General features: G+C 35.9%; 1 protein-coding gene across 1 annotated transcript in view; it reads right to left on the bottom strand.

Annotated features, from left to right (window-relative positions):
• PRKN (parkin RBR E3 ubiquitin protein ligase) overlaps positions 1 to 18,118 on the bottom strand; it is a 652,741-nt gene that overhangs the window by 416,520 nt on the left and 218,103 nt on the right. The window contains exon 4 of the mRNA XM_056488202.1: positions 14,833 to 14,951. Within this exon, the coding sequence (XP_056344177.1) occupies positions 14,833 to 14,951 (119 nt within the window). The remainder of the gene's footprint in view (positions 1 to 14,832; positions 14,952 to 18,118) is intronic.

Here is an 18,118-nt window from a genome sequence, read left to right as displayed (position 1 = left end):
TCATCCCACAATGTATTTCAATATTTGAATTTATGTCTTTCCTTCCCCATGAATACCTCCTATATATACATTCAGTGTAAAAAACATTTTCCTTTAGAAAGAAAAATACTGTGCAAAGAAAAGACCATGTAAAATGCCTATAAATAATTACCCTTTTATCTCACTAAGAAAGAAAAAGAAATCTTCTTGGATAAACACATATATTCTCCCCTTCAGTCCCTAAATCATGAATTAGGGAAACAGAAGTTCCTGGTGGGTTGAAGAGAAGAACAGAGAACAAACAGGAATAACTTTTGCATTATGGTATCTTATCTGTTGAAGGAAACCACATGTTCTGCAAGTGATATGTTTGGGCCTGGGGCAGGAGGAGAAGAATGAAAACAGTCAAAATATCACTGACAGATGTACTTTATATTGGGATTTACAGGATCTGGAGGAAGTGTTTAACAGCTGACCCTTCAGCACCAAACTCGATGTGTCGCAGGGGTTAGGAAGCTCCCCTGGTAACCACCAATATGAGATGAAATTCTGCTCTGTTCTATAATTCTTGAAGACCATCTCACTGGCAAACAGGCTAGAAATTTAAAATTAATCCCCAAATTCAAGTGCAGACAAGTGGTGACAGGAATCTAAATCTACGAAACTAAATTACTATTTTTGTAAATCTCTTGGCATAGTTAATGAAAGATTTACTTTACCCACAAGAGGAATTTTCAATTCTATCCTTGCTACTGGCATCAGAACTGAAAACACTTCTGTATCAAACAGGTCAATTTAACAAACAGGATCTTCTCTTTAACCAGTTCACATAAGATTTTATCTTACAGCAGTCCCAGAAGTAGCAGTCTGTAGTTTGAGTCTTTGATATGGTGCTGAGTAACTGCAGCAGCAAATACTATTATTTCCAAACACTATTACAAAGATAGAAAATCATGATGGAAAGTTTCTCCCACAAGACAAAGGCAGGAAAGGTTTACTTCAGCCATAAAAATTTCCGAAGGTGATAAAAAGGAGCATAAAACTTTTGAAGATTAATTTTTCACAGAGACTTAATTGTCCTTTCACTTTTATGGGTGAGGGTTAAATATCTTTATTCAAGTCAGGTATTGTAGGTCTAAAAGTTTTACTTCAAGGTAAAACAGTTATAAGTGAGAGAATAAACCACTTGCTTTTTATGAACTTTCAGTTTATAGATAACTGTGCTTGGTTACTAAACACTAGAACAAATGTATTACTCTAATATTTTTACAGGATAAGTTAATTAACCCTGAAGAAATACAGTATATTGATGAATACATAAAAAGACCCTGTCTACAAAATCACTGTGATTTTCAAACCATGAGTAGTCATAATATAATGGAAAAATAAAGAGAGAATTCTATTCTTGTTTCTTACACAGCACCCCTGTTAAAAATTGTGAGTCTCTGCATATCAGTGCCAGCCAGGAATTGCACACAGGGATTGGTGCCTGGGGAGAGTCTCAGCCAGTGGGACCTCCTGCAAAGTTACACTGCATGGATTCTGTTGTTTACTAGATTTTACACTATACTGAAACTAGACTGGAACTGTTAAAATAACATAGTTGAAGCCAAGTGCTGTTTAAAATTCAATTTACTTATCAGTTGCTATTTATCCAAAAGAGATTAATGATTCTCTCTACTTTTTCCCAAATTAAAATTTCATTCCGATGTAGACGTGCTGCTGGTGGTGACAAACGGATAAGCCTCTTCCCTTGATTTCCACTCTAATGATATTTTACATACACATAAAATTATGTTCCCCCTGTCCTCCCTCAAAGAGTCCACATCTGTGTCTGCATTATCCCTCCTCTCCTGAGTCTTGTTCCCAAAGTGAGAGCAAGAGGACAGCCAAGGAGTTGCTACAGTCATGTCCTTCTTCATTTCAGCTGGAGACCTATTGCCAGTAAATTCATCAAAACTTTAGCTGTATATTTGAGGTTGACAGAAGGTTGTGTTGGACCACAAAATAACTTCTTTTTTCACATATGGTCTCCCCATTTTTGTATAAATATGAGATACCTTGTTAATAGGTGTGTTGCATTCTGCTGAGTTTTAGCTCTGTATGAAGTAGCAAGAAAAAGCCTTGTCATTTCATTCTAAATAAGAAGGCATACTTAGAGATTTCACCCCATACATTACAAGAATAAAAATATTAACTGAGACAAATATCAAGAAACATACAGATTCTGCAACATATCAGAGCTATTGACAATAAAACATATTAAATATTGCATAACAGCAAGAATTAATAAAATTAATCCTTTCCTTTCCCCACTTTATTCTACTGTATTTTGTTTTCAGGAGGCTAACGAGGGTTTTTACATCATCCCACTAGATTTTGCAACCATATGGTCAAATGGAGAACATGAGAACATAGTGACTAAGTGGTAGACTTCCAGCCTCAACAATCTGCATTTGAAAAGTAGCAGATCCATATGGTTTTTTTCTTCTCTCTCTCTCTCTTTTTTTTTTTTTTTTTTTTTTTTTTGGTGTGTCCTGTACCAGTTGCTACAAAACTTGGGGTTTTTTTGCCTAAGAACAGGATTTGCAGAAACACTTTATACTCTGAGACAGTTTAAATTTCCGACAATACAGGAAGCTTAGAGTTTGCTCCTTAAAAAGAGCCTTTCCCAGAAGTTAATCTACTGCCTTAGGTTTTACCAGCACTTTTTGGATTTATGTATAATTGGAGAACATTTATGTATAATTAAAGCACATACAGACAGGTATGTCTAATGCAAATTGTTTTCTAAGTGGAATGCATCTATTTACTGTAAACTAGTGCCAAAACTGTTGCAGCCTATGTAAGGAATAGACTCCTTACGGATCCACTTTCTGAAATTGCTAGCTACACATTGTCTAGACTCATTAAAAGTCAGTATTAATGGCATGAAGGTTTTTTATCTTTTCTTTATCATTAACTTTAATGTCACTTAAAATACTGGCATAGACCAGATTCTGGACCAGCTGTTTTCAGTTGAAATCTTCTTTCTTGAAAGTTGAAAGAATAATAAATACAGGATCTACTATTTTATGCATTTAGTTATTGTATACATACTCCATACATATCTGTTCTGCACAGAAAATCCTCGCTGCAAGACAAAAATTCCAGATGAGAGTTGAGGCTGCACACAGAATATGCTCTAATAAATGAAGTCCTAACATGATTGATCAGTTTTAATCAGTACTTGACTATTTAGAGATGAATCTTTAAAGAGGAGGGAGAATAGAGTATTTAGGTACATTTATTGTCACTTGTGTATTGTTTATGGGACTCACATAACCCTATTACTGACAAGGGAGTAAACTCAGGCACTGATTTGGCTCACTAGCCAAGTAGCCCTTCTTTTTTGAGAGAAGCCCCCAATTCAATTTCTCGCTGGAATGGATTTTTCACAAATAAGGATAATCCTTCATTTAGTGTTTACACACTTGGTTGCCTCTTAGCATTCCTGCCTGTCATATCAAGTTTTAAAATTCTATTGAAAATTGCCAGAATTCATTTATGCATTAGTTGGTTTTATTATAGTTATGGACGAGCTGGCGTTCAACAAATTTTGCATGAGGAAGTAATAGTCATGATTTTATCAGAATATAACAGGACCCATACCAAATTTTGCTTAATTTTCTTATGACATGTTACTGTCCATGCATGTCCAACATATGCAGCCAGCACAGGCAAAAAGTAAACTATTTTCACTCTCCCACCTTTTTTCTCCCCTTGTCACCTAAGACAGACAAAAAAAAAACACCCAGACCCCTAATTTATTTTATCAGAGAATATAGGGTAAAATGGATTGTATCTAACCATGTCACCTCCCTAAAGTATACAGGAAGACCTAATGCACCACACAAAGTTAAACTGCAAATAAGAAAGCTACCAAGTTCCAGTTATCTTTAATAGAACATATAAATTGAAATATGCTAGAAGAGAAACATGACCCAAACTGAAAAAACCCTTTTTCCAGCACAGCACCAATATTTTAAATAAAATTGCAAGATTTGTAGTTGCAAGAACCTTAATCTAGCAATTTCATTCTAGTTGATGTAAATAGTCTATGAATTCCATCTTCCTCTTTAAATTACTGTTTTGCCAAAATGCCAAAATCAGCATTCATCACTGGTCCTGAATTTCAGAAAACAGCTTCTTAAAACAGCAAAAAAAAAAAGCAGCACTGAGACAGAAGGGACAGAGAACTAAAGAGGGAACCTTCTGGCTCTTCTTTCTGATCACAGTTCAGCATAGAATTCCTCTTAATTGGGTTGACCACAGGGATGGAGGAAATCAGATCTAACATATGATGACATCAACTGAATAACTATAAATACACATTAAAGAAATATTGTCATGACGTCAGGACCTGTAGGGAAATTAAGAGAAAAATGAAAAAAGGAAAAGTCTTAGCCAGTACTCCAACACTTAGAGTGAGGGAATATTAGTTTATTTTTTAAATTCATCCTCAATGACTAAATCTGTACATCACCTCAAGAACTGATTATATTTTATGATATGGTCTTATACCAAAAAAACCCACCATGAATAACATCACATAATAAACATGACATAAAGTGCAAGTCAAAAAAGTGAAAGAAGACAATTATATAGAGAAAGCACCCTTGCTTCCATAAATTGGTATTGTGGCTTTTGTTTCTTTTACCTTTTAAGAATATTTAAAGAATTTTTAGTACTGTAAAAAAGCCACAATGTTCTTTTCTATTAGTCTAGAATAAAAATGGCCCTCAGTTTGTCACCTTGCAACTGACTGAACTAATTTATACCCTATAAGACAGGAAATGTGTATAAAAACTGTTTATTCTGATGGCACCTGACTGCACTATTTTAAATCCATTTTGCTTCTCACCAAAATACTGTCACACTTCCATAAGGCAGAGACTCAATCTGGTGACTTGACCTCAAGAGAAAGGTCCATGAGGCTCAAGACTTATGCAAGTAAGCAGAAAGTCTTTCAGTTCAGTAATTGGTTTTTAAAAAATTGTATGAAATTATTTCCAACACATACACAAGAAGCTTGGAAGTTTTAGACCTGAACTAAAGCACATATAAGTACAGATTCAGAAGAGATTTCATATTGAAACTAAATCATTCTCCCACTCTTAAGCACCACTGAAAACACCAGGAAAACCTTGGGTTCAACACATTCCTGCCTATTTGCCCAAGTTTCTTAGCTGAAAACATAAAAAGCAATTAGACCTGACTAAAGTGGAAAACCTAACTTCAGGGGAATAAATTTTCTCCATCTAAAACTAAATTTTTCAAATCAAGCAAGTCAAAATATGCACAGATAATAACATCCAGAAAGCACATGATACTCAGATGAGGACAGTGCAAAACAGTACATCCTCTTAGATACACAGGAGGGAGTATATGAGAAGATAGGCAATCTGCAATGGAAGCAAGAAGGAACACACTCTAGGGAAATATTTTTTTTATGTTTTAGGAATAGACCCTACCATCTACATTGGTAACAGATAAATAACACCATCTTTTGTCATTTTTTCAAAGTTATAAACATTCCTCTGCAACACTTCTGAGTCAGGATGAGGCAGCAGTGTTTTCATCTGGCAAGATATGTGCAGAGCTAAGCAGAAGAAAGCCAGCAAAAACATCTCTTGGTGCTCTTTACAGGAACCTGAGGCATCAGCTAAAATGCAATGTCTTACTCTGAAAAAGGTAGCTTCTGCCAACTGAACTGACTTTTTTGCCTGCACTTGTGGAAATAAGGACATATAGAACATGCTGATCTTAATTATTAAATCCTGATTTTTTTTTTCTTTAATAAAGCAATAAAATCTAGAACTTAGGGATGTACAGATGCATTCAAAACAACTGTGAAGTGCTTCCAGCATCAGATCATAAACATCTGATATGCACATGCAGATCAATTCTAAGTAAATATACCACTGATATTCTCTTCAACCATCTTTTATGATGGTGTGCAAAGCCTAGAAAATTTTCAGAGTTCAATGTTGCATATATATTTGTACAGTTATTTAAAAAAAAAGGAATTGGACTCCTTAGAGGAGTAAATTTTTAACACAGAAGCATTATGATATTTCAGAACTACCCCAAAACAAACATAACCCCTTCTACATTCAAGATATACCACTAAACTCTTTTTTTCTGCACAATGTGGCAAGCCTTAAACATATTCAATTACTACAGGGGACGAAGGATGTTTGCTTTACCCAGTTGCTTACAGCAGAAAAACTGTTAACTGGTCATCACTCCAAGAAGGGGAAAACCATTAGAACACCACATACCTCTGCCAAGAAAGTTAAATCAATATAACTACCCTGGTTGTGGCTCCACCATGTTAATAGATGTTTTATAGTAATGAAGCTCTAAGGAAAGGTTTAATGAATTTGACCTTAATACCTTTAGATCACAAACCTATCCAAACAAGTCTAATCAATGTAACTTAAAATTAGCCATTTTTTAGTTAGAGATGTCTGAGTTTTACTTACAAAATGTTTCAATAACCCAAACCTTTCTCCTTGAGTAATTCAGTTCAAAACTAGGAAAAACAGCATAAGCTGGTATATTCCAAATGTAAAGATTTGGAATGATTTCTTCCACAGTGACTTAGAAAAAATACCTGTTTCTAGTTCTTTTAGAGGTGAACAGTCCCTTTACTATGTTTTAAATTAACCATTAAAAAATATCAATAATTTAATAATAATCATCATCATCACTATTATATAATGATGGTTATTGTTGTTATTACTAAGAAAATACACCAGCTTCTTAATGAAGATGAAGATACACTTGCAAGAAAATAGTTTGACATTTGCTATTTCTGCTACTGCAATACCTTAAGTACATATACTTATTTTTTCCTCCTGAGCCAGCTGATGCCTTCGATATTTCAGCACTTTTTTAAAAACTAGGATGACAATTACTGACCCTTTAGATTTGTTTAATATTCATCATTATCAAAAATGTTGAAATAATGTAGCGTGAGCATGATCTCTTTGTATCCATAGCTATCCATGGAATAATACTGGGTAAACAGAAGTTTGGATGTACTTTAATAAAGAAATCAAATCAAGAGAGTTATGCACAGGGACATCTCAATCTCAGCTGCCATATTAATTAAAAAAAAAAAGGAAAAAAAAAAAGCCCCACTATCACATCCCATGATTTGTTTTTATTGCAATACATTCCAGCAACACATCCACAGCACAATTTGGTCTTATTGAGTAGCAAAGGGGATCCAGGAGGGATCAAGAAGGATTTACCAACATATGCAACTATGGCTCTAAAATCTAGAATGCTGATGAATATTCACTGTATCTCCTTTCAACATAAAAGGCTAAGAAACTTTTGAAAGAGGACCCTTCTTTGTGAGAGGAGGAGTTACAGTATGGAGAGGCCACCTTAGCATGTAGTTAAGACAATAACAGCAGTGCTGCCAAAAATTAATGTGTAACTTTTCATTTCCCTGAAGAACAATACACCTGTGGGTGCAATATAAAAGCAGAGGGAAAGAGCATTCCCTCTCTCATTACATTTCTGCCCAAAGAAGAGGGGACTCCAAAACTGCCCCTCAAATAAAACTGAATAAGAGGCTTACTTATCATATCTATTGGTACTCCCTTTTTTTTTCCCCCAAAAGGTATACATCTAAACAAAAAGACATAACAACATTAAAAGAAATAGCACAAGATCTATAAGGGTGAAAGAGTTTAAAGTCCAATCTGATCTACATTTACACGTTCAGAAAATGTGCAATATTACATGAAAAAAAAATTCAAAAGCAACTGATATTTTTGACAAAACAAGTGTTACTCTGAGCATGGTATTTTTCACTAGTGCCAGGCCTTCCATGATATCCTGACATTAGTGGTGATCTCATCTCCTTGTATAAATATCTGAAGGGAGAACACAAAGAAGACAGAGCCAGTCTCTTTTCAGAGGTGTCTGGTGACAGGACCAGAGGCAATGGACACAAAGTGAAACACAGGAGGTGCTGCCTGTGGAGCATAAGGAGCAGCTGCTGTACTGTGAGGGTCACTGTGCTGGCACAGGTTGAGCAGAGAGCCTGTGGAGTCTCTGTCTTTGGAGATATTCAAAAGGACATGGTCCTGGGCAACTGCTCCAAGTGGCCCTGCTCGAGCACCAGATGACCTTGAGAGCTCCCTTCCAACCTCAACCATTCTGAGAGTCTGCTTCCTGATAGCACAGCAACTGCAAGGACAAGAGATGCTGAAACCATCTGTATTACTGGGCATAAATCTATCCTCTCTGGCAAAAGGGTTTATTAGATATTTGATTCAGAAACTCATGTAAAAGTCTTATCTGAAAGTAAATTTGGTAACTGTTTTCCTTTTCATTTATGACTGTTGTCACCCAGGCTGGAGAAACTCACTCTAGGCTTCACATTAAAAGGCAGTTTTATTTCACAGCATGACTTGAAGCAGTACATAATACTGAAGTCATTTTCCCGCTTTCCAATGGTATTTTTCCTAGCTTTTCAGACACTTTATAATGTGTAACCTCACTGAAAACACATACTGCAATAAATATTATAAATCATGCATAGATATCTCAGAGCTTCTAATAGAATTGAGTTAAAATATACTTTCTCATCCTATTAAAATAAAAGAAAGACTTACATTATTTTTTCAACTTAGAGGCAAAACTGTTTCCTTAGCCAAGTTTATTTTACATGAAAGAATTGCTGTTCCTGTCTTTTGAAATGGATGAGATTTTTTTTTCATAAATCAAGTGTGTGTTTTCATTTACTGTACATTACAATTTATGTCCAATGTAATGAAATTTTTCTTAAGGGATATTTAAAAATAAATGAAAGAAGTAGCTAAAAGCCTGAATAAAACCATGTCAGGTCTTCTGAATCCTTCCAACTGCTCTCTTCAGATGAAGCTGAGCATTTTGGAAGCCATCCCTAATGGCTTTGTGACTATGTGAGACAGGTGCAAGAGTGAGGTTGTCCTTTAAGAGGTTCAGAATAAAGTGAGATTTAGAGCCAAAGAGAGAAGTGGAGAAGTAAGAATAAAAATTGTTGCAAAATAATAATCTGCAGCCACAGTGTTGAGCTTTCCTATTTCTGTAAGTGCCACAGTATCATAAGGAAACCCCAGGAATACCAGCTGGAGCAGCCTCCCCAGGATGCATCTGGATTAGATGATGATATGTTAGAAAAATCTAACATATCATCAAAGAAAACAGACTTTTAAAGATAGAATGCAGACATTATCCTGTTTTGGTTTTTTTCCCCTGACATCCATATTATTAAAAGCAATGAAGTCATTTGATGAGCAACAGCAAAATCAGACCTGCAGATGCCCTGCAATCATCCTTAGGGAAGTTGCACCAGCAATTCCAAATTCAGAGTCAGCTTAGCACTAGATTTATTTAATGCTGATGCTCTGCACCAAGTCACTGCAAGCAATGTGAGAACAATAAGGAAGAGTAGATGACACAAACTCCTCGTGTGAATGGCAGTCTCAGCAGCTCACATTCAGCATCCCTGTTACCATCAGATGACTCCATAAGAGAAATGAGTGCACAAAACAGTTCATTTCCCTGTGCAGGTAGGGAGAAGAGCAAAATATGCCTCTGGATTTCTCTCTGGAACTCTGGCACAGCTGGGCCACAACAGAATAATGCATCTGTATTTAAGAAGTTCCCTCTCTCTCAAAAAACACTGGTTCATTAGGAAAAAACATTAGGCTTATAATTAAGAGTGCTGACTCAATATAACTAATGAAGAAGGATTTCCTGATTCTGTGGAAACCCTGGGAAAAATTGTTCCAAGAACTTATTTTCTCTGGCCTATTCTTCTCAAGACAGCATTAACATCAGTGCCCAGTGGTGGCAATTTAGATGTCAGAATTGAGGCATTTTTCATTATTTATGTAGAAAGAAGCACATATACTGAATATCTGTAATTTCCTGTAAATGCTACTTCTGTCAGCCAAATGCAGGGAAATTAAGCTATTTTTGTACTAAGACATTCATTAGCAGGAACTCAACAATAAATGATTGTTTCACATTTGTTAGTTTGACCAAGGAGTCAGTCATTACAGCAGTTACTTTTTTATGCACAGTATTCAATAGAAGCATTTTAACACATACTGTTTGTCATATGTAAGCTATAATATATATCAAAAACATTTGTATCCTCCCAGAACACATGTAATTTTGTAGAGACAAATACCTATGTAACCCACTCTCAAGAATTCAATCACATTTTTAATATCTTCCCAGCCTGTAAATGAGATCACACTTGTTCGCATACACTTCAGTGGCTGTTTTTGCAGTTTACCTTTAAAGGACAAATTGATTTTTTGTAATCTGTTTGCCATATTACCCCAGTAGTGTAACCATCAGAGGGGAGAAGCTGACTCAGCAACAGTAAGGACTACATAATTTCAGAGGTGCTACTTGTCCCTTTTTCTTTCAGTCAGCAGTACTCTCTTGTTTCTCTGACACTGAGGTAGAAGACAAGTAGTTAAATCCAGGAAAAAATATGACCTCAAATGAGCAGTGGTGAGAGGTTATGCACTGTGAAATGGAGTTTTACAATTATATATTTAAAAAAAAAACAGAGTTCAAAAGTATACTGCCTTTTTATTTTATATTATTGTAAAGTCTCTGCTATGTTTATATTAATAAAAAATAAACCACCATAATAAAATAGCTTAAATGGAGCTTGGAAGTAAGAACTCAAAGCAAGTTACTGTGTTACAGATCTTTCTCTTCCTAGGAAACACAAAAGTACCAAATTCCAGACACTGTACTATCATCCATTAGGAAGACCACTTGCACCATGTATGACCTGCTATTTATCAGTCACTGGAAGGCACTCAGAAGACTCTTGTGCAAAACTGTGATGTACCACACAGCCTATGCTGACAAATCACCCAAATCACAATCCTTTCATGGTTCCAGAGAAAATAAATTCAGCAAATGTCCACTTCTTTGGTAGGTTTAAGATTAAAAGAAATAGATGTAAGCAACATCCTTAATTTGGTAAACACTGGAAGAGCAGCTCTGTGGCAGAGACAGTTTTAACAAAACCTGTGAAGTCAGGAGGCTCCTCTGGAGCACAGAGGGCAGGGACAGCAATGGGGCAGTACACACCAGATGTGCTGTAAGGGACAGATTCTAAATCTCATCTCAGATGCAGGGAGTTAGATCTGAATATAACTCCCCATGTCTGAAAAGATCTGACATGATGATGTGAACACTTGCAAAGTATAGAGGAGCTATGACAAACTCCTTTGTGGCTTGTGCTGGATGATACACTGAAAACTCAGTACTAACTAGCAAGGATACAAGAAGAACAAGAAGAATAACCAAGCAGTGATGAGTTCCTCCACTAGAAATGGGGAAAATACCCTAAAAGAGGAATACCCTAATTATCTGAATCATGGCTACTAAAATTTTCAAGCTATATGAAAAAACTTATTGGTAGGCCTGTAGGTGGCCTACACAAGACTCCCACAAACCAATCTTTACAGATATTTTTTGTGCTTGATTAATTAGAGAAACTAGGGAGAGGCAATATTTTTACAGTGATGTCTTCTTATAATTAAATTAATCTGCATACATCTCCCATAAAGCATTAGGTCATGAAATTTTAGTAAAGTGCCAGGTAAATGCCAACTGTATAATGACAAATTTAATATTTAGTTGTATGTGCTTAGTAAAAATAAAAACAGTGGGCTCTTTATTTTACAGAAAAATTGTATCATAAATTTAATCTGAGCATCATATATTAAAATAATGCTATGCAAATAGGCATGACTGCTAAATATGGCTTTAGAATAAGACTACTTAAATGAATAAGTAAGATTTTAAATGCCAGTCAAAACACCATGAAAAAAGAAAGCTCAATTTAATTAGGCTGATCATTTGTAGCTTAGGTAGTCAAAGGATTAGCAGGTAGAGTAAGTGAAGGCTGCACAAAGCTTTGTGCAGGTTTTACACAGGTATTCTCTTTCATCTCAATAAAAGATTTAGTGTAACAAATGTTGGCTTACAGAGTGCTTTGGTGCTTATGGCACAAAAGAGCTTCTCAAGAAACTTGCTGTGTTGCCATGTAAGGGTCAGACACAGTTTACCAAGACTGGGGTGAAAAAAGAGATCCAAAAAAAAAAAAAAAAAGAGTATTTTTGCTGACAGAGCTGTAGTATACTGGTATAGACAAGTTTTTTAATAGTTTATGTCAACTTTATTTTGACTAATTTCTCTATAAAAGGAGAATAACTGTAGTACCAGTACAGAGGATATCTATCAGCATTCAGTGGTACAGTCCAATGGGATTGGAGGGCAAAGACAGAGGGTTTGGGGTAATACTAACTTGAACTTTTTTTAACCTTTTCAGCAGCCTTTGCCTACTGTAGACTGCAATGAAGAAAGCAGGGCAAATACAGCTCACTTGCTGTGAGAGTCACACTTTTGCCTGCCCCTAACACAGAGTGGTCTCTGTACAGTAAGAAAGAAGTCTTAATACATATTAGAATCCACTACAACTGGAACTATTTTCTTTCTCCTTGGAAAGTGGCCCAGAAAAGAAGGTGAGGCAGACACATGCAAAATCTGCACCTAACCTTTATAACCACAGGAGATAGATGCTGTGTGTTTATAAAACAAACTGACTGTTGCATAGCACATTCATGACATTAAGAGTGCCCATATTGCAAACACTGCCCTTTGGAAGCCATAGGACTGCCAGCCCAAACTGCAGGAACAGCATGCTCACTGTTCCTGACTACTGTGCCCTGCTTCAATTTGAGAGGAAAAGAATGACAAGAGATTTTCTTCATTTTGGGGAGAAAGTAACAAGGATCTCAAGTGCAAATTATTTTCACAGCCGAGCATTATTTGAAAGCTAAAACAGAATAAAATTATCATTTTAAACTCTGCAGAAGATATCTCCCTTTCCTCTTTTGTACTTTTATGCTGAAGTACCTTATCAAATCTACTGAAAGCTGGCATTTTTTGAATCAACCTTGAAAATTGGAACAGCTTCCACGACAAGCAGCTACTTTGCTTTCATATGTACTGTAAAATATGCTAATAGAAAGAAGAAGCAGCTGTAATCTGCTCATTCAATTGAATTTATCAGCCTGCATATATTTATTGTGTCATTGAACCCATATTTGCCAAAAGAATGTAGGGCCACGTACATTCCAGGCAATCAGAAGTTATTTATAGGTATACCATACTGAAACTTCTTATAATAGCATTTCCACCATAGAGATATGAGGAATTCCTAGAGACAATACAGGGTTGGTGTTTTTAGAGTATTTTTTTTAAGTCTCCAAAACAAAGTACAGTGTAGATACTGTAAAAGCTGAAAAGTTTGGAAATTTATTTAGGTTTATTTAACACAAGGAATGCAATGATCCCAAATTAAACAGCACATGTGAAAGTCATTTCCATAAGTAGACATGCTGAAGGAAGCTGCTGATTCTAGAAAAGGACTTGTGTGTGATGTCAATGGAATCTATAAGATTCAGACTGATCTAGTGGTAAAAACATTGCCTTTCAGCAGTACTGATTTCATGTATGCAACCTGGATACAATATTGTCTGTGGTTTTATCCACTGGAAACGTATATTAATGGTGTCTTCTTTTCTGTCTTGATTTATATGTGATTCAAGCCTATACTAATCACCAATATTTAAATACAAATTTTGAGAGAAAAAGAATCCCCTTAGATGTGTTCATCTGGAACACCACAAAATGCACCACTTTGAAGCCTCTGAAATAAATCAGAGGTAGTTGGTTAATTCAGGAATAGCACACAAAGCTTGAGGGGCATTTTGTTTGTGGCTTTTTGAATGGGATGAGTTTGAAATTCATGTGTTTGAGCATGAATTGAGATGTGTTTGTGCATGGTATGGTTTATTCTTTTCAAGGAGAATACAGAACCTGGGCTTTTAATTGCTGTTTTTTTCAGTGCTATTACATATAAAGACATTGAAGCACTGTGTTACACTGAGAACACAAAGCTGAAACTTTAAACCACAGCAAAAGACAAATTTAAACACTTGAACATGGGGTGAATATGAAAGTTCCCTATAACCAAGCCATAGCACGGTATGGCTCAGTTTTCTTCAAAACCTAAGCCTTTCATATAACAAACCTGGCTGACAACCACTGATTTAGGAGAGAGGAAGGACTCTGAGCCAAGAGTAACATAGTGAAATTTAGCAGCACTCAGAAGAAAAAACCCTTTTTACATTTCTGCACATTCAACTCACTCCCCAACACACTCTCCTTTTAGGCTGCAAACCAAGATTGAGAGATCTCTTACTAATTTTCTGTCGGGGAACAATAACTTCTCCTTGTCTTTACATGCTGCAATAAGGCTGGAGGGAATTAATATTCTCAACTCTACATTCAAAAACTTTTGGCCTCAGCCCACGATGGTCACAACCTAGATGTGAATTCAGGTCTTTCTGAGGCCTTAACAACAGCTCCACGCATTAAATAAACATCTTTTTAGCACATATGTAGTTGTATAGATTGTGTATACAATCATGTTAGTCATTAGTCCTTCAAATAAAGAGCTAAGTATGTCTTTCAAGGACTGGGGCTCTAGTCTGCACCATGTTTCTTGTATATGCTCCAAATAATGGAAACAAGTGAGTGAAATTTTCAACATCCATTGAATTCTTCTTCTCAGATATAAACAGCGAGGAAAAAAAAAATTAGGACTACATCTATACATAGCCATATGTATGCAAATAGAAAAGACTAGATATCTCATCTCCATATATCCCAAAACCTTGAAACAAATCCAAAAAAGCTTACCCTTGCCAACGTCAGTGTTCCTTGTTTGCACACACTGCAACGGACTCTCAGCTTTCCAGGCTTCACAGCTTGGCAGAAATTTTTGCAAAAAACATAAAAACTGTTGTAACTTGCTGCACCTGTCAAGAGGAAAAACAAACAAACAGCAACCAACCACTTTTGATGTATACTGAAAATCAGCAGCAAACTGTTATGAAAGCTTTCTGACTCTACTAGTGATATGTTAAAATCTTGCCTGGTCTAGCTCCTAACACCTGCCAGTAACTCCTGCTTCTTGATCAATAAGTACAGGTAAACTATGCCTCTAATGCATCCAGAGCTTGCCACTGATGAGCACCAACAGAAATCCTTGGCAAGTGATGCATGAAATTAATTACTCCAGCCCACCATAATTTGTGTCTCACTTCTAGTCTAAAATTGTCTAGCTGCATTTTTGAGTAGGTCAAATTGCATGAAAATTTCTTTAGATGAAGTTTAAAAGATTAATTTGACTGATATCACAAAAAAAACCCAAATACTTAATTTAGTAAATTTACTTCTATTCATGGAAGACTGGAAGCCTGTTCTTTATTCTTGCTGGCAGCCTTATAACCTAGCAAAGTTTTCAAACTGCTGCCAAGATATTAGGCCAAGTAAATTTTCAAGGAAAATGAAATGAAATGAAATGCATTCGTTTCTGTGAAAGTATGGATCAGAATGTGATATGAAGAGAATTGTGAAAGGCCAGGGCAATGCTAATGAATTTGATTTCACAGGCAATGCTGATCACTGTTTTGAGTGAGGCATTTTTTAGAATAGCTGTGGCTATTCCTTACAAAATGTTGGAATATCTCTGGCATGGTTTTAATCTAGACTGGACTGCTCCAAGTTCAGAGCCTCAAGCTTATCATCAGAAGTTGAAATAAGACCAGGATAAAGTTTCAAACAAAAATTTCTCATTATCAAGAGCAGATTTGACCCATTAACAGTAGTGAACTTCAGAATCAGTAGCAATTCCTTAGAGGTGAAAAGTTTTTCCCTGTTTTTCTCCCTATTGTCTTATTTCTCCCTACATTCATCAGCAATACATGTTTTATGTACATTTGAACCCTAACATTACCACAGCAAATATTATCTGGAATATTCTTTTTTTAACATGGCTGACTTCCTTTATTTTTACATGTCCGTCACACAGCAAAGGGTCAGATCCCACATTCTGCCAATGCAAAATGCCAATCAATTACATTTTATACCTATTCATGGCTGTCCTGATTTCAACTTGCTCAAATATAATATAAATGTGACTCAAATATAATTTCATCAACCTCAGAGAACTGTGTCATCCATCTAAGAAAAAGTGTGCAGATGTCTACAAAGAATATGTACACTGTTGAAAGAAATTTTGTAACACTTTTTCCATTTTTCAGAAACATTAGCTATGTAGGAGTATATCAGTGATGCATCCAAAACTAATTTTAGTTAACTGATCTATTAAGTGTTTTCACTATGCTTCCTTGGAAAGTATTGATTACCATGGCAGAGCATAAAGTATTACAGAATTTAAATGGAATTCAGTTTTTGTGGGAAATTACACACACCCATACATTCACACACTTACACACTTTTCATATGAATAATTGCAACTCAAAGACTGAGAGCACACTTCTTGAATCAGTCTAAAACACATTTATGGGATTAAAATAGTTAAATTAAAGGAAAAAAGACATACTGAACTATTTAATATATGATACAATGTTGTGAAACTTAATAAGACAAAATTTTGGACATCTGGATATCCATTCACTCATACTTTGTTGGAGGCTCTGATTACTGGAACTGAGAGCCTGTCTGGATTAGAATTGATTTGAGCTAAAATCCACATCACAAATCTAAACTATGGTATTGAATATGAGAAGGAGGATTCCTGCATTCCTATATGCAGGATCAGCAGATCAATCAATGAGAGTAAAGGTCAGTGCCTTTAGCACAATTCAAAGGGAATGCTCCATAACTTAAGAAAGTAAGAATGCTATTGCTAGTAGAGGTCCACAATAAACAAGATGATTTCAGCCACTTATTCCTGACTTGGTCTCAACAGCAGGAAGTGAGACCAGAGCCCATTATCTACTCTGTTATCACCAGTCCTCTCCCATTGTTCCAATTTCCTATGTGGGCTGTCTAATGGGACTACTGAAATTGCTGCTTTTATTCACACTCATCCTGAGTAATTCTGTGGTGCCAGTGCTCAGTGTCCTAGTTCAGTCCTACACTCCAAACTGATTTCTGGCATGACTCTAATGAAACCCTCCCAGTTGAAAAGAACCATCTTATTGAGTACTCATGAGCCCTTACAGCATAAAGTAATTTGTTAATTGGTCGATGCTTTTACTGATCCAGTCCTCCACTCCCTGCTGTCTTGTGTCACTGTCTCACATTTTATGCCAAGGATTAAAATTTATTTCAAGGATTAAAACACTTGAGGCAGGAATCATGCTCTCTGTCTGCTTTGTGTTCTAAGCTCATTCCATCTGGACCCAAAGATAAAATTATTTTATTGATAATAGTCTGCAAAATATTCACAGGATAGTACGGCATAAATCAGCATGACTGAATACTGCAGTAAAAAATAGTAGCCATAGGAGAGTCTAAAATGAGACATATTGCTGATTTACTATAGAGGATAAATCTTATGCATTAGCTTGATATTTGCACTGTGCAAAAATAGACTACATTAGCTCAATATTCATTTTTCTTAGCACTTTCAATTTTGTTTTTGGTTTTCATGAATATAAAAAGTCCCTCCAAACACATTCCCTGTGCACAAATTTGAAACACAAGAAACAAATTTATGATATAATGGGTTGGAGCAGTTAAGCAGCACAGATCTATTCAGAGATGCAGAATAACGTTAGAAATATCTGCTATAGCACGGAAGCTGCAAAGGCAGAACATGACAAGAGGCATACACTGATTTTAGGAGTGTGCTAAATGGAGATTTTCAGCAAGATATTCACCATTTTATGCAGATGTGAGGACCACATTCTCACAAAGTGCAGCTACATCATTAAGTGCATGTCCTGAGCAGCATCAGCACACAAAACAAAGATTTAATTAAAAATGTAAATTCTGCAAGTCAGCTTACAGTACAACACTGATGACCAGCATTAAGCTCTCTACTGACTTTTCATGTCATTGACTACATTAGCATGGTCCTTGGCTGAGACAGCATCCCCTTGGACCCCTTTTCAAAGAGAAACTGAAAGACACAGTAACAAAGAAATCTGTCTTATGCACCAGCTCTGACATA

The sequence above is a fragment of the Oenanthe melanoleuca genome, chromosome 3 (genome assembly GCF_029582105.1).
Source record: "Oenanthe melanoleuca isolate GR-GAL-2019-014 chromosome 3, OMel1.0, whole genome shotgun sequence".
Classification (NCBI taxonomy): Eukaryota; Metazoa; Chordata; class Aves; order Passeriformes; family Muscicapidae; genus Oenanthe; species Oenanthe melanoleuca.
The sequence above is the reverse complement of the archived record's forward strand: the minus strand, read 5'-3'. Positions and strand labels throughout refer to the sequence as shown.